Source organism: Tinamus guttatus, unplaced genomic scaffold (assembly GCF_059628265.1).
Source record: "Tinamus guttatus ecotype Peru unplaced genomic scaffold, ASM5962826v1 Tinamus_guttatus_pri_ptg000459l, whole genome shotgun sequence".
NCBI classification, from domain to species: domain Eukaryota; kingdom Metazoa; phylum Chordata; class Aves; order Tinamiformes; family Tinamidae; genus Tinamus; species Tinamus guttatus.
In genome coordinates, this window is record NW_028288993.1 from 10,137,689 (window position 1) to 10,162,562 (window position 24,874).

The window sequence follows — 24,874 nt, forward strand, 5'->3', positions numbered from 1 at the left end:
AGCTATTTCAGTTGTGGTGGTACCATGTCAATATTAATCTTCTAAAATAAAGTAATTCTCCATTATTGGACAGGTAAAACTAGGAGGAATAAGAATCAAGTCCCAGGTGCTTTATTATAATGTTAGATTTGGCAAACCAAGTAATTATGTTTTACTACGCAGCTGAATGTTATTTAGCTGTAAAAGTAGAGAAAGAAGCAGTTGAGCATTGTTTTGGAGTTGATGAATAGGTGTATATCTAATGTGGGGAAAAAATAGGTATCAGCATTGAAATAGATGTTCATTTTTAAGTCTAGATTTCTTGTTAGCAGTAGGTTGTATAGAGGGATTGGTAAACAGGAAAAGAAGGCAAACTTTCTCACAGAGGTGACTTTTAGACTCTTAAGGGCAACAGCTGAAGCGATGTGGACTCATTTAACCATTTTTTTTCATTAGTAATATGTTAAATATGCTCCATTCTCCCTGCAAGGAAATCAATATTTCCTATTCCATCCTAAAACATAGTATTACCTTTGTAAATAGATTATGGTAGTATTTTATGTATAGTAAGCTATTTTGTTTTTTTCTGCCTCCTTCTAAATCTAGACGTAACTAAAAGATTTTAAAAATATATATAAAAATAAGAAAAACTGCAAATCAACAAAAGATACAGGGCAAACTAGAAAGTGAAACTCTCTATACAAATGATTGCTTTGTAATGCTATTAAACTCAGGAAAGGGGACCACAAATGTCAGTGCGTGTGTGCCAAATAAGCCAAAACTCAATGTAACTTGTATTTATGGTCTTTTTTTTTTTTTCTTTCTTTTTTTAGAGATGGTGGAGCCAGGACAAGATTTGTTGCTTGCTGCTTTGAGTGAGAGTGGAATCAGTCCAAATGATCTATTTGATATTGATTCTCCAGACGTGGTTCTTGCAACTCCAGCACCAGCTCCACCTGTTCAGCAGGTTAAAACATAAATATAACTATTATTACTTAAAAACTTAGGGACTTTTTATGTGAGGGGAAGTCCTGAGTAAATGTATCAAAAATGTTGCATTTTATTCTCTATTCTTACTAGCACTGAGATTAGAAGATGATTTGGTAGGTTTTTTGCTTTGAAAAAAAAAAAAAAACAAACAAACCCTTTTTTATAAACTAACTAAACCTAAACATTTTATGCAAAAACAGCCCAAAATGTACAACTTAATATCAGCATGCGCTGTCATGTATCCATACAGACTCTAATAGGAGTCTAGCTCTTTCCTATAAAATAAGCAAAGTGATTTCATTTGGTGTTTAATCTCCAAGACAGCATTCAATCTGCAAGAATGCAAAACTGTTTCTACTTTAGACAGGAAAAACAGAATGTCAAACAGTGACATCAGAAGTTAGTTACCCTTTCACAGCAGATAAAAGGTGTATGTGAAACTTCCTTGAATGTGAGATCAGTCAATTGATGATGTGTTTTCAGTGAAACTCCAGTTAATGAGCACAGTTAACTTCACTGACAATGCTCATTTTGTAGATGGATATTTAGGCTTTTTGTCCTACTAAAATGAGTACCTGATGATGCTTATCCTTTTTCTGCAGTCAGTGCCACTTAGTGCATTAGAACTAGGCTTGGAAACTGAGGCCACAGCTGGTGTGAAACAAGAACCAGAGACTGTGTCAACTCCAGCCTTATTAAATGTTCGGGTAAGAACTGGCACTGCGGGACTTTATATGGGTACATATTAACAAAATGTAGCAGAGGAGAAAGGATGGTAAAATGATGATTGTTGCCACCATCTCTCTACTTGCATTTAGATCCCTGAAAGCTTAGCATACCCATGAGTAGATGTGATTTGTGTGGCAGAGGGCAAGGAGCACATAGAAAGTGTTCAGAGGGGTCCAGCATGCCTTCTGTTTTCCCTGCAGGCATATTCTGGGAATGTGAAAGTTATGTGAACTTCTCCTATGTGCAAACTTTGTACCACCTTTTGTAGCTGCAGAGAGTTCTAAGTACTGCAGTGGTGCTCTAGCTGGCTCTGTTCGAGCAGGGATGTTGGACTGGAGTATAACCAAAGTCCTTCCAGCCTCAACTGTTTTGTGATGGTTACAATCAAAATGAGAATATGAGGAGTAGATCTGCAGTAAGGCGGTTGTAATGAAGAGTGCCTGAAAAAGGGAGAAGGTGCAGTGCATATATGCTTTAAGTAATGGAAGTTATTTTCCCTGACAGTTCTGCAGCTGTTTTGTGTGTATGAAATTCTGTACAGCTTAGGATTGCTCTACAATAGTAGTTTTGTGCTTAGGTGATGAATCCTCCATCCTATTTTTTTCCTTCTTCTTACTTTAGAAGAAGATCATGCAAAAATACATGTAGCAGTATGTCATTACAAGCTTTGAAAGACACTTCTTGTCCAGTAGTTGGACTACAAGCTAATTATTTTTAGCACCTTCAATCACACGTGAAGACAATTCTTATTACAGGTCTCTTAAACTGGTGGCTCCTAGTTGAATGGCAAATAAAAGCTGTTTTTTTAGTATGATCTAAAAATCCCAATTCTTATGAAGTTTTGTTTTGTTTTCTAGCAACCACCATCTACCACAACCTTTGTGCTGAATCAAATAAATCAGCTTCCAACTTTGGGGACTACTATAGTGATGACAAAAACCACACCTGTTACAACTACAAGGCAGACTATCACTGTAGCAAAAATCATCCAGACCAGCACAACAACTCGACCCTCTGTTGCAGCACCAGCAGTACGCAATGCCTTGACCACTGCACCTTCAAAGGACCAGATTCAGCTAAAAGATCTGCTGAAGAATAATAGTCTTAATGAACTAATGAAATTGAAGCCACCTCCTAATATTGCCCAGCCAGTAGCAACAGCAGCAAGTGAGCTTTCTTACATTCCTTGCAATATACAATATTTCAGGGAAAGGCTGAGATATTTTCATCTGAAGTTCTTTGCAGATCTTGAATGTTAGAATTCATGGTGAAGTGATGCAATGTAACATCTTTTTAAAAGGTTTATGAAGCTGCTTTGTTTAGTTTTGGTTAGATCTTTCTTTAAGGAATGAGAATGGCTAGTGTGCAACTGGCAAATTACTAAAATTGAATCAGTGAAATTAATGAAGAAAAATGTAAATTATCTTACTTAAATCTGCATTATATTCTATTCTACTGCATAGAATCCCCCCTCACCTTCCATAGAATCTGCCAAACGGCCTTTTTGGGAGTGCATGTTTGTATTTTATCGTGGTGAGGTGGTTTTGTGTTTTTTTTTTTTTTTTCAAATTTATTTATTTATTTTTACTTTTTCTGCTTTGGAAAGAAACTAGAAATCCCTGTATGTTTCATGGACAGCAATCATAACTGCTTTGTTACACTTAGCGATCTAAAACTTTGCTTCTTCCGTGTTATTGCTTAAAGGTGGTATTAATTTAAATCCCACAAGTATTTTGTTACCACACTTCAAATCTTTCTTTTGTGATGCTTTTCACATTTTTTTCTTACTTGTGTGTGTATGTGCGTATCAATTGCTTAATGTCAGAGAATCTGCATGTGTATCTTTTTTTTTTAAATTAGCATTTGTTCAGAAAGCTTTATAAAAACAAATGCTACTTCTTTGCTATGCTGGCATAGCAGGGAGGTAAAATCAAGACTATCTGAGTTTGTTTGAAAACATTTCTATATTGTTTTTTTTCTGAAAGACATACAGGCTGCTTATAACTTTTTCACTGTTGCTGAAATAAAGCTTATTAGTTTTATAGGTAGGGTAGGAGATAAGCTGTTTGTGTCATATGCAGGTAAAGTACATGAAATGAAGCTGTCTATAAGAACTGAAACAAAACAAAAGTCTCCTTGTTTCATTGCTTTTTGTTCTACAGTGGTTGACAAATATGGAAGTTGAAATGTCAAGTAAAGCTGAGGAGTAAAGTAATGAGGGAGACCTGGTAGAGGAGCTTACAGAACTTCCAGCTTGTGCTTTTGTGTTAAATGAAGACTGGCAGAAGCTCATGAGTATAGAGATAATCACCAAGACCTAATAACTGGTGTAGTGGCACAACTGCAGAAATTAGTTGAATGATAGTTTGTATTAAGTGTGTGTGTGTGGGGAAATGCAGCTTCTAGAACTGCATTTCTGATCTTACTTGTATACTTGTATTTCTGGATCTCTTGTCATCTTTAAAGGACTTGACAAATACTTGCAGAAATTTCAGGGCAGCAAACCTCATGGAAGGAAACATGGCTTGATTTTAAGAACTTGTACAGTAGCAATTACGATTTTAAAAATATTAAATTATGCGACCTCTTTTAAGCAGTCTTACTTGTGCAGATAAGACTGCACCTGCAAAAAATGTGCAGGTCTTAATCGTTTTTAGGATCAATCTTGTTGTTTAATACACTATCAACCTAAGGGAAGCCTGAGAGCTCTTTTCAATGTCTTACATTTCTGCAAGGGCAGATGTAGCTTAGTTTTGTACCAAGTCCTATGGCCTCTTGCTCCCAGATCTGGGTGAGGACAGGAAACTTAAACTTCATATGGAATCCCCATGTAGTTTCTAAATACAAATGAATTCAAAATTATGATTTTATTTTTTTTACAGAAGTAATTGTAGTTTCTCCAAAGGTGGTAAATGCCACCGGACCAGGTAAGTTGATTTCTTTTGAAACACCAAAGTTTCTGTTTTTTTGTTAAAAAGCTCACAAGATGGAGTATTTCTAAGAAGGATGTATAGACTTGGTGGTGGTGTCTTTTTTCTTTTTTTGGATTGTTTGAAAATAATACATGTGTGTTGGACGCAGTGGAGATAGATAGTAAGTTTTATTGAAGAGATATCAATGTTTAACTCCATGCTTGCTCAGATTTCTTTTATTTTTGGATAAATATATTGATAGTGTTCTTGAAGCATCAAGTGTGCTACTCAATGTCTTAAAAGCCCTCTTCCAGTCCATTAATGGAGAAGGTTGTTAATTTGAGTATTTTTTTCCAAGGGAATTTCTGTAAAATGCAGTTTTTCTTTTTATAGCTGATCTAAGCAATGGTGCGGTGAAGAAGGAGGCTTCCACAAAAGAGGTAGCAAGAATATGGATAAACGACATTAAAATGAGAAGTTTTTCACCTACTATGGTAAGAAGTACAAGTGGTTAATTTGCTAGAATTGCTTTAAATTCTTATTAACCAAGACAACAGCAAAGTACACAACTATTGGGTTTCAGAAAATATGGCATATAACTATAGTGACTATTCCAACTACTTTGCTAAGCTGTGAAGTTACTAATTAAGGAATGTGAAACTGCAGGAGATTTCATGGGTGTACTTGAGAGGTGGCTTATAGGTGTTAACCGTCTGTCATTGGATTCTTGTAAAACAGATGAAGTTTGACTTTTTGTCATTCTCATGTGGTTGAGTGGAATTCTGTCTTTGAAAAGTTATTCAGAGCCTAGAAAATTATGCTTGCTCTTGTAGTCTTTCCCTGCTGCTCACTGGCTCAACCAGTGTGTGCACTAAAATATTCAAGTTGGTGCTCCTTTTATTTCTCTAATTAGTTTCCAGGACGTGGAATTAGCAAGGTGCTGTTTGAGTAATGCAAGTATTTGTGTTTCAGAAAGTGCCAGCAATAAAAGAGGAAGAGGAACCTGAGGAAGAAGATGAAGAAGAAATGGGCCATGCAGAAACTTATGCTGAGTATATGCCAATAAAATGTATGACATAAGTGTTTTTTTTAAATATCACAAAACTGAAATACTTTGATAGCTGAATAGTAACAGAAGAGTAAAGAACATACATGCCAAAAATACTATAACTTTAATATCTGAAGGAAATAAAAAAGGACCTGAATCTGTGGTCTTGTTTTTTTTTTTTTTTGTTTGAATGCTTTAAACAGCATTTAATCAGTTTTGAAAGCCACACCTAAATAATCCTTGCCCAGTGATGCACAGACCTGTGGAGAGGAGACAAACATTCTAAAAGGGATGAACAGAAATTCAGCTTTTTTTTTAACCTAAGCTAAAACATTTTGTAAGTAGGATATTATTGTGTAAAGGGATTAAGTGGTCACTACCACACTTAAGAATCCATTTTTAGTCTTTTGGTGTGAAATTACCCCAAGCACATTCTTTCTACACTGTTCCTAAGTTTAGATTTGCAAAATGAGTCTGACTGGGTGAATCTTCCAACTGTTAATTGCCATCTGCCCTTTATCTCCTGTCTCCTTATCGTAATGACGAGAAAAGCTAGGAGGTCTTATTTCATAGTTACATATCTGATACTGCTGTAAAGACAAAGCAAGAACTTGATTTTGTGTGTTGTTTGTAGCTAAATGGTTAATTTTTATTGTTGTAGATGAGATCTGTCAGCAATTAAAGCATGTCTGTTCTAAATCTTTTCCCCTCTCATATTGCTCAAAACCAACACTATATAAATAGTGAGGAAAAAACGCTGCTTTTGTGATTCTGGAATCTTGAGGCTTGTGGTGCTTTGGGGAGACAAGGTTCAGAACAGTTTCTTTCAAACATAAGAAACGTGTATCTTTATGCACTTCGATGAAATGGAAGGAAACTGGGGAAGGGCCGGGAGAATAGGAGAAGCAAAGTTGTGCAATTGTATAAATTCAGACTGAGTTTCTTTGTATGTGATGCAGTTTCTTTGACACTCCATTTCTGAAGATTTATAGTTACTGTGAAATGTGGTGGTTCTTGAGTTCAGTCTTGGTGATGGACAACTGTAATTTGCTTTGGTAAATATATTAACCTGCGTTGCAACAATAAGAACTCCTCTTTATTTTAGTCTCATCTTCTCTTTTTTTCCCCCATCCTACTTCCCAAACAGTAAAAATTGGTCTTCGGCATCCTGATCCAGTAGTGGAAACCAGCTCGTTATCCAGTGTAACTCCTCCTGATGTGTGGTACCAGACATCAATATCAGAAGAAACAATTGATAGCGGCTGGCTATCAGCTTTGCAACTTGAAGCAATCACTTACGCAGCTCAGGTACACAAGGCAATAGTATACCTTAAAAAGCAATGCAAAATTTAGGAGGAAAAAATGCTATCTGAAGGTGCGTGCCTATTTTATGGAGAACAAAAATAAAAGAAGGAAAATTTGAATCTTGTAAAAAGGTGGCGAGTGAGTTTTGGTGTAGGTAAATGTGAGCTAATGTATCTTGGGAAGGGGTAGTATAAGTGACTTACATGATAGTGAATTCAGATTATCATAAGACTCAGGAAAGCAATCTGAGTCCTTGTCTTGATTTCTCTGAAATAACTTAGGATGCTGTTTTAGCAGCACCAAAAAAGCTGAGGCTGCTGGGTGTCACTAGGAAAGGAAATTGAGAACAAAACTCAGTATTATTTTGCTGCTATATAGGATGCTTGGTGGCTCTACATCTGGTATTTTGTGTGTGATTCTAGTCCCACATTTCAGGGAGGAAGGTAGTGGAACTAGGTCAACTAAAATCCTCATAGAAGGAAGTTGTCTCAGCAAGAGAGACTAAAAAGCCTCTGCCTTATCGAGTTGGAGATGAGAAAAAATAGAGGAGGATAGCATCAAAGGCTTACACCTTCAGGAAGAAGGTGGCAGAAGATGGAAATGTTCATCAAATTGCCCCCCCTCAAAAAAAAGAGGCAAATGGGAGCTGGATGGAACTGGTAGCAGTTTGGTTCAAAACTAATAAAAGAATTAATTCTTTGTACATAAGGTAGCTAATGTGCAGAGCTTGTTGCCACAAAAGGCTATTGAGACAGGTATGAGTGAGTTCAAAGGAGCAGTTGGAAAAACTCATGGACAGCAGGTCTGTTCATGGGCACTAAAAGAACTCGTCGGGGATATATTTTCTACATCAATTCTGAGTACTGAAGAGAGGAGTGGGTCACGTGGTTCATGTGATCACCCTAAATTATATCTTCTGTCTGCTGTTAAAGACAGTACTTGGCTAAGTGAACAACTGGTCTCATCTAGTAAGATGTCATATGTTTGCTCATTTTGATAATCCATAGCAGTGTGTTCTCTTGAACAAACACAAACTTTTGTTCTTTCTCCTATAGCAACATGAAACATTCCTGCCTAATGGTGACAGAGCTGGATTCTTGATAGGTGATGGTGCTGGTGTAGGAAAAGGACGGACCATAGCTGGAATAATCTATGAAAATTACTTGTTAGGCAGAAAAAGAGCAGTCTGGTAAGTGTGTCAGGGTTTGTTACGGCAAATGGTATAGTGACTATAGTATTTAAATTCAATGTAATCTGTCTTCAGGCAAATGTTTTAAATGTATATGCTTTTGTTCTGTATCTTCAGGTTTAGCGTGTCAAACGATCTGAAATATGATGCTGAAAGAGACTTGAGAGATATTGGAGCAAAAAACATTTTGGTTCATTCACTAAACAAGGTGTGGAAACTTTTTACTATGTACAGTTGAGGCAAAACTTTAGGTACGCTTGTGTGACAAGTTGTGCATGTTAACTGTTTTAAGACTAAGACTGATCTAATTTTAATAAATTTGCTGTCTAAATCTTGTTTGACAGGCCTTAGTCTTGTGAAGAACTTTTTTTTTTTTTTAGTGCTGGTCTTCAAGTCAATACTGACACTACTGTGTAGAATACTTTCCAGAAGTTGAAATACACCTTTAAAAAGCCAAAATCTACAAGATTTAATCCCACTATCCACAGAGCTCATTTTATGTGCACTTACCCAATAATATAAAATGCTTCCAGAGTGAATACTAATTTAATTCACTCTCCAAACTTAAAGTTCATTAGGTTAGTCATTTTTCTCTTGGAAATAAAATTTCACTAGTCTTAAAATTGTCGTTTACATTGACAGCTAAGTGATGCATTGAAACTTAAATGTTGCATTTAAGCAGGCTATGTAGTTGAGGAACTTGGCTGTTAGTCTTTAGAGGCCTTATCTGTCTTCTTTAAGAAGCACAACCAATATAGCAACAAACTCTTAACCGAATTTCCAATGCCACCTATGCCATAGTCATGACCTGGGGATCCAGGGAGTTTAAAGAATACAAACCTCAAGGCTGGTATCACCAGCATGTCTTAATCCATGGTAGGTAGATCTGAGAAGGGGTCTGTTTTGAATAACTTCTGTGACTTTCTTGTCATTTTATTGCAGTTCAAGTATGGAAAGATTTCTTCAAAGCATAATGGAAGTGTGAAGAAGGGTGTCATTTTTGCCACCTATTCTTCTCTTATTGGTGAAAGTCAATCTGGTGGTAAATACAAAACCAGATTAAAGCAGCTTCTTCACTGGTGTGGTGAAGACTTCGATGGAGTTGTATCCTTTATCTTGAGTTCATCTAGTTGTAATTGAATTGTTATTTAAGTTTACATCTTGAAAGATAGTCTTTTTTTTTGTGTTATTTTTATGCATCATTTATGGCAGTAATGGATTGTGCACATGTTCTGACACTAGCAATTAGCTTTAAAAAGTGGTTTTCCTTAATTAAGGTTCAGATTGTATTTGACGAGTGTCATAAAGCTAAGAATTTGTGTCCTGTTGGTTCATCAAAACCAACAAAAACAGGTCTGGCTGTGCTGGAACTTCAGAATAAGCTTCCCAAAGCTCGGGTTGTTTATGCTAGTGCCACAGGTATGCATTACTTGGTTAGCATTAAGTGCAGTCTTTATACTGTTTAGTGGCCTTGGTATAGACTGTGTTATTCTCTTAGGTGCATCTGAGCCAAGAAATATGGCATACATGAACCGCCTTGGAATATGGGGTGAAGGAACTCCGTTTAGGGAATTCAGCGACTTTATCCAAGCTGTTGAAAGAAGGTAATATTTTAAAGAGCTCTAGCAATAGCACATATGGTTGCGATTGGCTCTGCTTTCTAGTTCCTTTGTCTTTACTCACTCGTAGTTCTCTGCAAACTCGTCATACAAAAAAACTTTTTGCCTCTAGCTTCTATATCTAGCAAAAATGTCATCTGTCTTATGTGCTGAGAGCTGGGACACTGCCCTCATTCACAGAAAATGTTGTGACTTTTAGAAGTTGACTGCAAAATTAGCCCTTTTACAGTGTGGATGTTCTAAAATTAATAATGTTTTGCTGGGCGTCATGAAAACACTGTATATGTTCAGTCATCATTTCACTCTAAGCAGAAACCTTGTTAATGCATTTATGCATTTAGCTTATGCAGTTTAGTAGGAAGAAGTCATGCCCTTACACTTTCTGTCATAAGAATCCAGTTCGGAGAAATTATGTTATTATGTTGCTTGTGCTGTGCAGACTTGTAAGTTAGAAAGATACTTCATCTTAGAACTAGTAAAGAAAACTAAACCTAATGCAGCTCTTGCTGCATTCCATGGTAGGTGAGTGTTTTAATATATCTTGTTTTGTGGTCTTGAAGGATTTTGAATGCTTCAGAATGCTGCAGGAGAGCTTAGTATGCATCTCCTCACATACCATCTCCATGATGCATGTTTTTTCTAGACTGTACAAGTGTAGCATCTGCTTCATTACTGAGTATGTATCAAATGAGCAATAATGAAATTACAGGCCCAAGCTTGTGTGTAGGTTAGGATAGCTTTGCAGTTGACTTCTCAAGGCTTTGCTGAAGGTTCATTGCTGTTGAAGAGAACTTAGTTACCTACTAATTTAATTATTTTTCACTGGGTGTAAATCTGAATAGCTTAATACTCATGAGATAGAGTGTGGTTCTATGTGGAATCTAATCTTCAAGACCATCTGATTCAGTGTGTTTAAGCAAACAGTATTAATGGTTTTATTCTTTATTTATTTCACATCCATAAGCATACCATTTACTTCTAAAGCACTTGAGTTTTTTTCTAACAAGTTCTTGGTTTTGAAAATGCTAATATTGACTTAATTTGTTCCTTTATCTTAGGGGTGTTGGTGCCATGGAAATAGTTGCTATGGATATGAAACTGCGAGGAATGTACATAGCAAGACAGCTGAGTTTTTCAGGTGTAACCTTCAAAATTGATGAAGTTCTGCTTTCACAGGACTACGTTAAAATGTACAATAAATCTGTGAAACTGGTAAGAATGCCTTTTAAAATTCACTTTCTCTCTTGAATTGTAAGAAGCTGTATTTATTGGTTTAAACTTGCACTCTTGAAGTTCTATGTAGTGCTGTGATCTGTGGAAGACAGAAATGGCACTTCTCTTGGTGTAAAGTTGTCTCTGAAGAGTCGCACAAGAGCTTTTTGTTTTTGTCCTGGGCTATAAATTGCTTAGTTTTGAGGATCTTCCAATGTCTGCCACACCCTCTGGCTACTAGGAGCTCTTCAGGGACCTAGGCTGTGGTAGCTGAAGAGAAAACTGTTTACCTGTTAGTCTTGTTTGACCCCTCAAGGTCTTTTGATTCTGCTTTAGGGAGAACCAAGCTGAAAACTCTAACGCTTAACTTGGCACTAGACAGACTTCTAGCACACGCTTCCTAATTAGAATAGTAGGTAGAGTATGTGCTTGTTGATTAAACAGTACAAGGTGCGGTATCTTTAATAATAAAAACTAAAAAAAAAAAGCTTTATTTCTTCAGAAATAGACTAAAATGAGAAGGAACTTTACCCACTTAACAGGTGCTTAAGCATGAGTCAGCATTTGTTGCATAGCTGCAATAATGAAAACATATCTTCCAAGTTGGTATGACATCAACTTTAAAACACTTCATTTTATGAATGTTACTAAAAGAGTCAGACTTATGTCCAAAACTTACTTTACCTAATCTCACACAGAAGTCAGGCTTTATGATTCTTTCCTTAAGGAAGTTTAAAAGCTGTAGCAGAATACTCTTCTCAAAAAAGAGTCTCTAAAGACACTATTTTTTTTCTTTTTGGTATTTGCTTATACTTAATTATAGGCAGTTCTCTTTCTAAACCCAAGTTTATTAGAGGAGAAACTGGATAATTAGAAAATATTGTGTATGTTTGCATTGGTAGTAATGTAATTGTATCTGCTTTTCATTATGAGTAATTATATTTTCAACTTAATGAGACATAGCTGCTGTTTTCTTTATCATGAGCTTTGTTTGATGTATGAGAACTTCCTTCACTCTCAGTCCCACAGAACTCTTTTAGACTTTACTTCTATCTGACTTTGGACATTAAAGAATAAACCTGCTAAGCCTTCAAATAAAACAGGTAAAATTAACTACTTTTTTTTTTTTTTCAGTGGGTTAGCGCCAGAGAGAGGTTTCAACAAGCAGCCGACCTTATTGATGCAGAACAACGAATGAAGAAGTCCATGTGGGGTCAGTTTTGGTCAGCCCATCAGAGGTTTTTCAAATACCTTTGCATAGCATCTAAAGTGAAGAGGGTAGTACAGCTAGCCCGAGAAGAAATCAAGAATGGAAAAGTAAGTTGTTGAAGATCTTTTAAATAAGTTTTTTTTTTTTTTTTTTTTTTTTTTTTTTAAACATAGAGCTGTTAGGCTTTTAGCTTATAACATATTTTCAAAGGTATGGTAGTAACATGCTTTTGTATTTTCTGGCATCGAAGCTAGATAATGAGCAGAAGTATAGGGAAAAAATGAGTTTACAAGTTAGTCTCAGTGACAGTATCTTGTTTTATCCCTCAGTGTGTTGTTATTGGACTGCAGTCAACAGGAGAAGCAAGAACATTAGAAGCTTTGGAGGAAGGTGGTGGTGAACTGAACGACTTTGTTTCTACTGCAAAGTAAGTTTTAAAGTTTCAGAACTGTCCTTTCAGAAATAACCTTCTGAATCCAGCATAGTGCATGCAATAGTTTGTGTTTTCACATGCAAAAGATGCACCAAGGCTAAGAAAGCTGGGTTTCTTTTGGTACCCGTGTTCTTTGCTTAAGCTTCTTGTTCATAAAGTCTGATAGTACTGCTTGTGTGATCCATTGGCTAGTTGCTACTTCTGCTTGTGCTGTGTTATGTGTTGTGCTCAAGTGTGAAGAGCTTGCACTATTTTACCAGAACTCAAGGTAGGGGAGAGACTTGTGTGCTGCATTTGCACCAAAATCCACTTGCAAGCCTGACTTTGGTTATTTTAATCAATGAGCTGGATCTGGCCCTGAGAATATCTTGCTGAAAATTTAAGTGACAGATGAAGTTAAAATAATGTTAAGCCTTGAGCAATGAGAAAGTGTCAGTTACAGTAGCACTATATACTAAACTTAACATTTAAAATAGTTAAATAGGAGCTTTAACAATGTAAAGTAAATGTCTCTTCCTACTATTTCTAAGAAGGTGAGAAACACAATGTAGGTGATAATTATCCAGGGTGCTTCTATAATGGCATTCAGAAGAAATAATTCTTCAGAGAAGTTAAGCAAGGTGTTAAAATGTTACAAGTTTCTACTTTAGTCCAATTTGCATTTATTTAAAGAATGCTTTTTTTTTTTTTTTTTTTTTTTTTTTCCCCCCTCAAACAAACAGAGGAGTATTCCAGTCTCTTATTGAAAAGCACTTTCCAGCTCCTGACAGGAAGAAGCTGTTTAGCTTGTTGGGAATTGACTTGACTGCTCAAAGTAATAACAATTCACCTAGAGACAGTCCCTGCAAGGAAAACAAAATAAAGAAACGAAAAGGTAATGTTTAAGTTATTTACGTTAATGCCATAAAGAAAATATTCACTTTAGAACTGCCTGAAAGAGAACTCTAGAAAAATATGGAGGTGTAAATATCAATACCAGCATTCATGAAAGAGCATATATTGCATATGTGAGACTTATTTCAAGCTCTTGTTAGTTTTAAAAATCATCTGCTGAGGTAATATGACCTTCAAATTCTATTAACTACATTTTGAACAAAAGTTGGGCTGACGGTAGTTTAGCACTTTATCCAAAAGGCAACTTGCACATGTAAGCCTGCTCTCTGGAAACAGTGGAGCCCACTGCTCTCTTTAAGAGGCTGATTAAAGGAAATCCTAAATACTGTCCTCTTCCCCTACACACACTTGTTGTCTTTTTGTTTGTTTGTAACCCCCCCGCCCCAAAAAAAAAAAAAAAAAAGTGATTATAAAAGCAGTGGAGAAAAACTAGGTATATTGAGAGAGGTCTTACTGAACTGTTAGAACTGTTTATCACGTTTTATTATTTTTACATCTAATCTATTTTCAGAAACCGAATGCTTTTTCACTTAGTATGCAGTGGCAGTAAAACAACTCTCAAAGTAGCCTAGAAGGTCCAAGCAAGTTTGTTTGTTTTCTTTCTTTTTCTCCTGGGGTGGCGGAATTAGGTGAAGAGATAACCAGAGAAGCAAAAAAAGCTCGTAAAACAGGTGGCCTTGCAGGGAGCAGCTCTGACGAGAGTGAAAGTGAGTCAGATGCTTCAGACAATGAGGAAAGTGATAATGAGAGCTCCAAATTTCTGAGTTCTGGAGATGATGATGACTTCAACCCATTTAGAGATGAATCCAGTGAAGATGATGAAGATGGTAAGTATGTAACTATACTTCCAAATACTAGGCATAAAGTTTTCTCAAGACTTTTTGGTGAGCCCAAAATAGGAGACTGTATATCATGAATTGGATAGTTGGATGTTTAATTCTAATGGGATGGGATTATTTCTAGAATGTTGATTTGCAGCTTTCTTGAGTAGATTTTATGCATTAAAGTCATGACTAGTCAGCTTTTGAAATGAGCATAGTTTTTAAGGAAGGATGCCTCATTTAATTAATGTTTGACATGTTTTGAAAATATTTAACTTCAGATCCCTGGCTAATTAGAAAAGACCATAAGAAAAACAAAGAAAAGAAAAAGAAGAAAAGTATAGACCCAGATTCTATTCAAAGTGCCTTATTAGCTTCTGGTCTTGGATCAAAACGACCTAGCTGTTTTACTTCCACTGTTGGTACAACCACTTCTACTACCAACACATCAGGTAAGAAAAAGTTTCTCTAGAGTTAATTCACTTTCTTTGCAATTAGACAATGAACTCTGAAATTTAAGTTTCTTTTAAATTTCAGCAAACAGTAATACAAACAGCAGCTTTGTAACAAGTCAGGATGCTGTTGAAAGGGCCCAACAAATGAAAAAAGAACTGCTTGATAAACTGGAAAAGCTGGCTGAAGATCTTCCACCTAATACATTGGATGAGCTTATAGATGAACTTGGCGGTCCTGAAAATGTTGCAGAGGTAAATCAATGTTGTCATTTCTTTTCAAGATTATGTATGACCAAATTGCGTATTAAAAAGAGCTTGTTTATCAACTTGGAATGGTAGTCTTGCAAGTATGAATATAGGGCTCATATACTGAATCCTCTGAATTTAAAGAGAAATGTGTAGGTTGTATTGAAATGCAGATAAAGTTCTGAGTGAGTAAACATTCAGGAATCTCCAGTGATAGTTCAATTATGTAAATAGTGATTGTTTCTGGCTTTCCTTGTCTGCTACATATTGTTCCAACTAGTTTAGGTCAGGTTTTTAAAGCTGGTGTATACAAAGTAGTGTTGCTTCATCTTCCTAGGTGGCAAAAAATTAGCTTGTATAATAAAAATGTATCTGTGAAAAGCCTGATGAGTGATATTTTTCCTTGGTTACAAAAACACACCTCTTACATGCTACCTGTGTAAATCAAATGTCACTGTTTTAAAAAGCCTGTTAAAATTGGTGCTAAACGGCTGCCATTAGCTTGTTTCCTTAGTGCTCTTAGTGTCCTTTCATTTTTTTTGAATGTTCCTGTTCTCAGGAATAGGGAGCCGTCGCTACTAGACAGCCTTTTTGTAGAATTTTGTTTGACATGATTACTGTGGTACAGTATGGAACTTTAATTACTAGTATCTCTGCAATGGACACTTCTACATAGATAGGCTTTTTTTTTTGCAGTTTTGATTAACTGAGTTACTTCTAAATAAGTCTCCATGGAGCAGACTATAGCATAAATCAAAAAGTAATCGAGGTAGTTTTGTACTTGGAGTAAATTACTGACTGACCTATATTCTGAAGTTGGTGTATGATTCTTGCTTGACAGTCTTGCTGGTGTAATAACTTTGGCATTGCCATATGACCTTGTATCTCCTCCTATTTTAAAGATGACAGGCCGCAAAGGGAGAGTTGTAAGCAATGATGATGGCAGCATATCATATGAATCAAGATCTGAACTTGATGTGCCCGTTGAAATTCTTAACATCACAGAAAAGCAGAGGTTCATGGATGGAGATAAGGTAATTCCGAGTGGCACAATTTAGAAAAACTTGCCAGGTGACATAATAACATTGACTGTCAGTCAAAGTTATTCAGTTTTTGGCTCCACCATTATCTCACAATGGCTTAAGTACAAGAAGCAAGGGCTAGGAAGGAGGACTTGCTGTTCACTGTTGGGTATTTTGTTCTTCAAGCTTGTATTTTCAGTAACCCAGTCTAGCATGCGTTTGCAGCATGCTTTAAAAAGCCAGGTTGTAGCTCATGGGGATGAGGAAGTCAGCTTTAAGGTTTTGACCCATTTCTTATCAAAGTGGGTGTGCATGTGTACCAAACAGAATTCTTCAAAACAGCCTTTTAAATATACACTGTTTTGTTGCAAGGCAGGTAAATCCTCTGTGTCTTTGATTTCTTTCTCTGAATTACCGTGTACCTCTGCCACCAAGGTGAAGCGAGAGAATTGAGAGAAAGGGGAAAACACTGCCTGGTATGAGTGGGAGAAAGGCTCAGTGAAGGGAAAGGCTGAAGGGAAAGAATGTGAGATGTTTACCTTCTCAGAGCTTGAGAGAAGTAGTGCTGCCGAGCCTGGTAGCTTTTATCCTCTGAAATATACTCTGAAAGGAAAATATGAAATAGAATAATGGTAGAATTGAAACTGGTAAAAGCTGGTGTGTACGTGTGATTGCTGTTTGCATATTTTCTGTTTTTTGGGTTTTTTTGTTTCTTTTTTTCTGGGATGCTTTTTGAGGGGTTTTTTTGTTTGTTTGGTTTTTTTCCTTCTAGTCTTGTTTACTGTCTTTCTCTGTGGCTTATTTGGGATATGTTACCACAAGAGGGCAAATTGAGTAAATGTAGCTGTTGCATGGAACTTCCTTAAGTATCCCCATAAAGTACAGCAACATATTATGTTTCTATAAGTGACGTGTACAGTCCAAACACTTGTTTAAAAGCAACTGCATTCACACACCAAGAATGGCTGTATATTCTTTCATATACAGCTTTAGCAGTAACTTTCATACTCTGTCACTTGCTATCATAGCAGGTCTCTTCTATCCCTCCCCTTTTTACTTCAGAGAACATGAACATCGGAGAAATTTGCCCTTTGGAATGGCAAAACGGCAGCAAAGTGCCCTTTTCCGTTTGCACAGAAGGGTGTTGTTGAAAAGTGAAGGCCCCCCCTTTTGCTGTTTTTTAGTGTTTCTGAGATGGACTGCTTCATCCTCCTCCAACACCCTTCTTGAGATAGTAAAAGCATGTAATATTGGTTGGGAATAGTATCACTATCAGTAGTAATTGTGAATTTGTGTGTGGTGTGTGGTGGTTAGTGTGTGTGTTTGTGTTTTTGTTTGTTTTTTTCCCCGATGAAAACTGAAGCTTGATCTAGGATTTAGTGCTAACTGACAATTTCTTTCTTAATAAAAGAACATAGCCATAATCTCGGAGGCTGCCAGTTCTGGCATCTCACTGCAAGCAGATCGGAGAGCCAAGAATCAGAGAAGAAGAGTTCATATGACTCTGGAGTTGCCATGGAGCGCGGATAGAGCAATACAGCAGTTTGGTAAATACATATATATTTATGTATATTGTAAACATCTTCAGCAAATTCCGTGAGACTGAACTTGCTGCTGATTTGTGGGAAATAAGATTGAATAACTCCTTAAGGTCTATTCCAATCTCCTTTACCCAAGTTTCTATAGTTTCGAAAGAAACCTAATGAAAAAGACTTTATACTGTGGCTTAACTGAATAGTTCTATGTTTGAAGCCACTGTAGGAAGTTGCCACAAATACTTAGTATCTGTGTACACATTTTTGTTGTGGCATATCCAGCAGGATTAAGTTCTAGTTACTTTTTAACTGGCAACAGCTTGGCGATGTTACGTTTTATTAGAAATGTGCAGTGAAATGGGATTTAATAAATGTGCTTCTACTTAATTATCCAGGAAGAACTCATAGATCTAACCAAGTGACTGCTCCAGAGTATGTGTTCCTCATTTCTGAGTTGGCAGGAGAGCAAAGATTTGCATCTATAGTTGCAAAAAGACTGGAGAGTTTGGTAAGACAGTTTCAAGAAATCTGATCCTTCACTTGAGAAAATACAATTTTAAAAATCTTCTCTTGTAATTGGATTTAATTACAAAGGTGTGTCTTAACAGGGAGCCCTCACTCATGGTGACAGACGGGCTACGGAAACTCGAGACCTCAGCAGATTCAATTTTGACAACAAGGTGAGGGCTGAAGTTCTGAATGAAAGCTCATGCTATATAATGTTTAAATTTCACAAATGGTCCACGGAAGACATGTTTTCCCCGTCTCCAGTGAACTGTTTTACTTTTTTGAGTTAGCAAGAAAACAATCCTACTTTGGTTTGTCAAACCAATGAAAGCAGTTTAGTATGTAAATCTAAGTCCTAAGCATAGGATATGTGTCTTTTCAGTTGCAACTAAAAAACTAATTTGGTGATTATAATTAGAAGTTAAAGCTATGCTGTTCATTTGTGATGTAACTCATAACTGAAAACTAGTAAGCAATCCCCACCATTTTACTGTTAAATAGTAGAAAAAAGTACTATGAACTAAAAGTGCTTGTTGACCCACGCGAGCTGGGAGCTGAGGCACAAACACAGAACACACTTTTAGAGGAACTTTCTCTGTCTTGTGCAGTATGGAAGAAATGCTTTAGAGATTGTTATGAAATCCATTGTGAACTTAGACTCCCCGATGGTGAATCCACCTCCTGATTTTCCTGGAGACTTTTTTAAAGGTAAGTGTAATTCACTGGATGCAATCAGTATCTTGTGATCATTCTTCCACCTGCAAAATGCAAATAACTCTGGTGGTGGAAAGTATTGCTACCTTTTTAAACTGATTAGCTGGCTCAGGTCAGTATTCACCAGGTGTAGTTCCTGTGCACTGCACTGGATGTTGAAATTCAGGTATGACACAAGTTATATGAAATTTCTCCATTTAGGGCAAGTCCTGCATGTTTCACTATTTTAAGTGGTTTGGAGCGGTGGTAAGTCTAGATGAGTCACTTTTATATTCTACTCCACTGAAGACAGTTGTCGGAATTTCTTCTGTCTTTAGTCAGAGTATTATATAAATTTTTTTTAATTCCCATCCTTATCAGGGGAAGGTCACATTATGTATTCATGTATGGTGCCATTAGTAGCTTTTCTTACCTTTGGTGTGGTTGTGTGGGGTTTTGTGCGTGTTTGTTTTTTAGAAGGACAGAAGGCAAAGTTCTACTTTGCTTATCAGTGTTAGGTAAGAATCACAAGTGTTTGGGGGTTGGTCAGAAGTTTTGCAGTTTGTTCAGAAATCCTGTTTCAAGAACTGGCTGCTGTTTTATTTATTTGTTTTTAAATGGTGAAGCAGCTGTACTATTTGTTTTTTTTTGTCTTTTCTTAGATGTTCGCCAGGGATTGATTGGTGTAGGCCTGATAAATGTAGAAGACAGATCTGGAATTCTAACTCTTGATAAAGGTATTTGGGTTTTTTGTTTGTTTTTCTGGATCTTCAGAATGTCATTAAGAAAAATCACTTGTCTTGTAAATCATGGTAGTGGATCCTAAGCATGAGAATGAAGCTTTGAGAATTGAAGCTTTAACTATCTTTTAAAAAAAAAAAAAAAAAAAAAACACCTTTTGAGAACTTGGAATGTTTTCCCTGCTTCTGAGAGAATGGACTTGAATTACTTTTTAAGAACTGATTGAAAGCTTGTTTTCATTAAACTTGATCTCTTTAACTTGATATATATTTTTTTTTTCTTTAAGATTATAACAATATAGGAAAATTTCTGAACAGAATTCTTGGTATGGAAGTACATCAGCAGAATGCTTTATTCCAGTATTTTTCTGATACGCTAAATGCAGTTATTCAAAATGCAAAAAAGAATGGAAGATATGATATGGGCATCTTAGGTGAGTGAACCAGTTTCCCAGTGTTCTTGTACTTGCGTAAGAGAAAAGAGCAGAATAACTCTATCCTTTCTTTTTAAGATTTGGGCTCTGGGGATGAGAAAGTAAGGAAGGCAGATGTTAAGAAGTTTCTGACTCCAGGATATTCTACCTCTGGACATGTAGAGCTATACACAGTAAGTAAATTTTGTCTTTAAGAACTTAACAGCAACCCGAAGTTTATTAGTACAGAGTATTGCAGTGAGCTGAGCTTAAATATTTTATTGAGCAAGGGATGCCTTTCACTGGGCAATACTGTTCTGCTTCTATTTCAATAACTGTTCCACAGCATGCTCTTATGTGAACATCCCCATGTGCTTCTCCTCTAGATCAGTGTGGAGAGAGGAATGTCCTGGGAGGAAGCAACTAAGATCTGGGCAGAACAGACAGGACCAGATGATGGTTTTTACCTATCCCTACAGGTAACATTTTTGCGTCTTGGTGTATGTTCAGCTACCTTGTTTAAGGATTATCCAAATAAGAAGAATCTTTTTTTTACAAAAAATGTAACATAGAAGTTAAAACATTAAAAAGCATTTTACAAAGCCAAACGATCTTATTTTAGGTTTAATGTTGATTTTGTTTCCAACTCTATGAAGTTATGTTTTGAACAGTTAAACTGATGGGATTGTGAGCCTAAATGAATACCTTTTACTTAAACATGCATCAAGAAAGCAGATGCCCCTGTTATAAGGGAAACTTGAGATACTGGTGGTGATTAGTGGGTACTGTCTTCTAAAGCTGTCTTTATTATAATTATTTTTATTTTTAATACATATGCACCATTAACCTACAAAGAAAACAGTATAGAATCAGTTAAGGGAGATACTGTTAGCATGTTTAAACTTAGAATTCTTGAATTTTTTCTTTTCCAGATAAGAAATAACAAGAAAACAGCTATTCTAGTAAAAGAAGTGAATCCTAAAAAGAAACTTTTTTTAGTGTACAGACCAAATACAGGGAAACAGCTCAAACTAGAAACATGTGCAGACCTGAAAAAGAAATATAAGAAGGTAACCTTTAAAATTATACTACCTTTAAATTTAGAAGAAAGTAAAGTTAAATGTATCAACTTTAAGGATCTAGCAAGAGCATATCTGCCAAAAGGCTCTTAAAGCAGTCAATTATTCTGAAGGCTTAGCTGCTTGCTGCTTCTGTTTTCTGGAATAATGAAGTGAATTATTTTGTTTAGAGACTGGTAACTGGCCTGACACTTCTGTTAAATTCAACAGCATTAAAATGTTTTATAAGAATTTGACAAATAACTCTGAGATTAGGTTGATTACTGGAGAAGTTCTGGGATTCCGATACTGCTGGTGAGGGGGTTCTGCTCTCTTCCAGCATTCTGTTCATCCTTATGTGAGATTCTGTTTCATTTGGACAGTCTAAAACTGTGTCTTACTATAATGACTGCATAGGTGGGAGGGATGTTTTGTTTACTATGCAAATCTTAATACGATCACTTTTTGTCATCTCCCTCCTATTTCTCTTCCCCTCTTCCCCCCTCACCTCTTATTCTTCCTCAACCCCCTAAATTTCTAGGTACCTTCTGAAGATGCTCTGCCACACTGGTTAGAGCAGTACAATTCTTCTGCAGATACCTGCACCCATGCTTATTGGTTAGTATTTGTATCCACATAAATGCCTTAAAATCATTTAGGTAAATGGTGTTTTTATTGCTTCTGTTTTCTATAAGCCCTGTGAAATCTTGTTTCTTGCTTAAGGAAAATGAAGTCCCATGATAAATGAGTAAGCTCCATCCTTTGAGTGGAAACATTACGTTATGTGCTTGCTCATAAAGCTCAATATATTAAGAGTTCTGATGCTAAATTGCACTCCATTAGAAATATAATGACTGGAAGTATTGCATTCTTTGGTACATGCCTTGATCTGATGTGGGCTTTTTTTGGGGGGTGTTCAGGGGGGATTGTTTGTTTTTTGAGGAAGAAATAGTTAAGCTTTCTGCAGATCAGATATTCAGAAAGAGCTGTGCTTACACCTCTCCTAAGGGTCTTTCAGAACTCAGCAGCTGGTTCAGCCCAACTGGTTGAAGTGTCAAATTGTTGCCAGGGTGAGATCTACTGATCGGATACCAGTTTGTTATGCAACAGACTGAGGTTTTCAGATGATATGAACCAGGGGTAACTTTGGCTCAGAGCTGTCTCTCATTTTGGAGATGTGATCCTACATAGGCTAGCACTTTCCTAAAGCTTTCAATTTAGAAGTGTTTTGTTACTGTGGATAAAGTTACCTTCATCTTATTGTGTACTCAGAGCACTTAGTCTGAACTCCATTGAATACATGTAAAATAACCTTGTCTCATATTAAAATGAATATATTCTGTCTGTAGCATTCTTCTTACTCTTCTTTTCTCTCCTCTTCCAGGAGAGGCAACTGTAAGAAGGCAGGCTTGGGGTTGGTTTGTGAAGTGGGACTGCGCTGTCGAACTTACTATGTCTTGTGTGGTTCAGTATTGAGCGTCTGGACAAAAGTAGAAGGCGTTCTAGCCTCTGTCAGTGGTACAAATGTGAAAATGCAGATAGTTCGTCTAAGAACAGAAGATGGGCAGAGGATCGTAGGTAGGTGGCTGGTCTGCTCCTTAATTGCAGCAGGGGTGGAAGGGTTTTGCAACTTGCAAGTCACTCCATGTTGAGTCTTGGGTAGGAGACTGCTTACAAGAGAAAAGGGGTGTGTGTGTGTGTCTGTATGCTTCAGGGGGAGGGCAGGAATACAAATGTTGATCTCTAGTTTTAGTGAAGGTACTTCTTTAGAGTCAGGTTAAATCAGAAGAATGCCTGTTCTCTCTGCTTTTGTTTGACTTGTCTGGAATAGACTAAAAATGACTCAAATACAATGTACCTTTGAAACCGGAAGGTCTTCCACTGTTTCTCACTTTGGCAAAGAATAATAAGCCCTGGAAACACTTGCTGTAATGTTTAAGTCACATGTAGCCACTAGCCAGAATAATTTAGATAATTGCATCCTTCCTTGCTGTTTTTCTTCTGGGAGAGGGAAAAAAAAAAAAAACAGGTAGTCTTGTCATATGTAGGGTCATGACTATTCCAGTGACATCAAGGTGCTGAAACAAGGTGTTTCAGGGTCTCTTGTTCCCTGTCTGTAAACTTCTGTGTTCTCATGAGATTCTTGTCAGATTAGAAAATTAAAAAATAGCTATGATCTGGTCTTAATCTTGCATCAGGAAATGCAAGAATAAGGCAGTCTTAGGGAAAAATAACTATTACTTTCTGCTACTTCATGACAAAAAATCTGATTTGTGGAGATAAATCTCTTAGAAGTGGAATTTGTAGTTTTGTCTGATTAGACTTGTCATGGAAGTTGTCATTACTGGCTATTGCATAAATTAAATGGTGGAGTCGTCAGTGTGAAATTTCAATGAACAAACTGTTGCATGCTTATGAAACATAAATGATTTGTTGCTGTTCTCAGGTTTGATCATTCCTGCAAATTGTGTATCACCCCTCGTAAACCTCCTGTCCACGTCAGACCAGTCTCAACAGCTTGCAGTGCAGCAGCAGCAGATATGGCAGCAGCATCACCCACAAAGTATCACCAATTTCAACAATGCATAAGAGGACATACCACAGGTGTTGACTTTGGTGTTTGAGGAAAAGGCTGTAAAAGCATATCACTTGCATAAAAATCAGGGACAGATTCCAAAGAAATATAACTTTTTCAGTTCGGTTGTGTGCTCTCAAATACTATGGGAATAAAGAGATCTAAAAAGGTTGGTAGAACTGAAAGCCAGCAGTTGTTTATGGTGGTGCATCTGTCTTTCCTTATGCTCTCTGTAGTGCTTCCTGTTTGCTTTTACTTTTGGCCTTTTAAGCTACAAACCACAATTTGTTTGAAAATGCTTGAAAATCCCCAAGCAGGCTTTATTTTTATCTTGTCATACAGTGCTCAGGGTTTAACGCAGTGCATCAATGCCATTGCTGTGGGAGATATCCTTGAATGCATGTATTGAGTATATATATAGAAAAATATATATTGGGTTTTTCTCTTCGATTTATAAGTTTATAAAAGCATGAAACCTAGAGGTTGCACATCATGCATTCAGGTTCCTTCCCAGTTTCTGTTTGACAGTGCATGTCTTTGGAAACGGGCATGGACAGGATAAACACACACCAGGAATTCAGAGAGAAACACAATCTTAGTTGTACAGCATTGGTTATTGCATTTTTATAGTGTTTATACCCAGGTGTTGCATTTTTTTCTGGTTCTCTCCTGGGGGTTATATATTTGAGTCTACAACATGTTCTTTTTGTGATAAACATCTTAAATTAAAATTAGTTCATTTTTAATGTATTAATGGTATTCCTAATGTGTACTGCAAAGACGGCTGGATGCCTGTTTTCCTTAAATTGAAGCATTTCCTTAATCCGAGGTGGTTACGGAAACTTAAGTGCAAATTCACTTCCATCTCGCATACAATCTTATATTTTTTACTTCATTAATGTAATTTAATTTGTCACTTGTAAGATGAAACCTTACTTGAGCTGTAAATTAGAGAATGGGAAACACTTGAGGGTTCCGCTGTATGTGCTGTTTCTGTTACCCAGTAACTTGAATACTGTTTAATATGTTGTAAGACATTGTAGAGTTTATCTGGAGCTGTTTAAAAGAAATTGTAATGTACAAATGTGAATAGTCACTTATCTATAATATGGGTAAGTTTTGTTTTGCCTATAATAGTAGATGTTTATAAGAAAGTGAAGGACAATGTTTGTCATTTCTTGCTTGCACAGGTTGCACTATTGAAAAATTGAGATTGTATAAACCTGTCCAAAAAACTACAAGATAATGATCTTGTAGATGTCAAATAAAAGTTATTGTACTAACAAGAA

The 24,874-nt window shown here is 36.5% G+C and overlaps 1 protein-coding gene across 3 annotated transcripts in view; it reads left to right on the forward strand.

The window, feature by feature from the left end:
* The window catches only part of SBNO1 (strawberry notch homolog 1), a 30,056-nt gene extending 5,182 nt beyond the window's left edge, over positions 1-24,874 (forward strand). For 2 of the 3 annotated variants that reach the window (XM_088532538.1, XM_088532536.1), the window contains exons 2-33: positions 813-946; positions 1,572-1,676; positions 2,556-2,865; positions 4,581-4,625; positions 5,004-5,104; positions 5,583-5,679; positions 6,806-6,966; positions 8,019-8,152; positions 8,270-8,360; positions 9,095-9,256; positions 9,436-9,571; positions 9,651-9,756; positions 10,830-10,983; positions 12,118-12,300; positions 12,523-12,620; positions 13,349-13,500; positions 14,150-14,347; positions 14,623-14,793; positions 14,879-15,048; positions 15,945-16,076; positions 17,476-17,611; positions 17,995-18,107; positions 18,208-18,279; positions 18,715-18,814; positions 19,462-19,536; positions 19,827-19,973; positions 20,052-20,146; positions 20,339-20,431; positions 20,885-21,022; positions 21,552-21,628; positions 22,395-22,588; positions 23,457-24,874. In XM_088532538.1, the coding sequence (XP_088388664.1) occupies positions 815-946; positions 1,572-1,676; positions 2,556-2,865; positions 4,581-4,625; positions 5,004-5,104; positions 5,583-5,679; positions 6,806-6,966; positions 8,019-8,152; positions 8,270-8,360; positions 9,095-9,256; positions 9,436-9,571; positions 9,651-9,756; positions 10,830-10,983; positions 12,118-12,300; positions 12,523-12,620; positions 13,349-13,500; positions 14,150-14,347; positions 14,623-14,793; positions 14,879-15,048; positions 15,945-16,076; positions 17,476-17,611; positions 17,995-18,107; positions 18,208-18,279; positions 18,715-18,814; positions 19,462-19,536; positions 19,827-19,973; positions 20,052-20,146; positions 20,339-20,431; positions 20,885-21,022; positions 21,552-21,628; positions 22,395-22,588; positions 23,457-23,599 (4,221 nt within the window). In that variant the 5' untranslated portion in view covers positions 813-814 and the 3' untranslated portion in view covers positions 23,600-24,874. The remainder of the gene's footprint in view (positions 1-812; positions 947-1,571; positions 1,677-2,555; positions 2,866-4,580; positions 4,626-5,003; positions 5,105-5,582; positions 5,680-6,805; positions 6,967-8,018; positions 8,153-8,269; positions 8,361-9,094; positions 9,257-9,435; positions 9,572-9,650; positions 9,757-10,829; positions 10,984-12,117; positions 12,301-12,522; positions 12,621-13,348; positions 13,501-14,149; positions 14,348-14,622; positions 14,794-14,878; positions 15,049-15,944; positions 16,077-17,475; positions 17,612-17,994; positions 18,108-18,207; positions 18,280-18,714; positions 18,815-19,461; positions 19,537-19,826; positions 19,974-20,051; positions 20,147-20,338; positions 20,432-20,884; positions 21,023-21,551; positions 21,629-22,394; positions 22,589-23,456) is intronic. The other variant, XM_088532537.1, reaches the window with a different exon arrangement.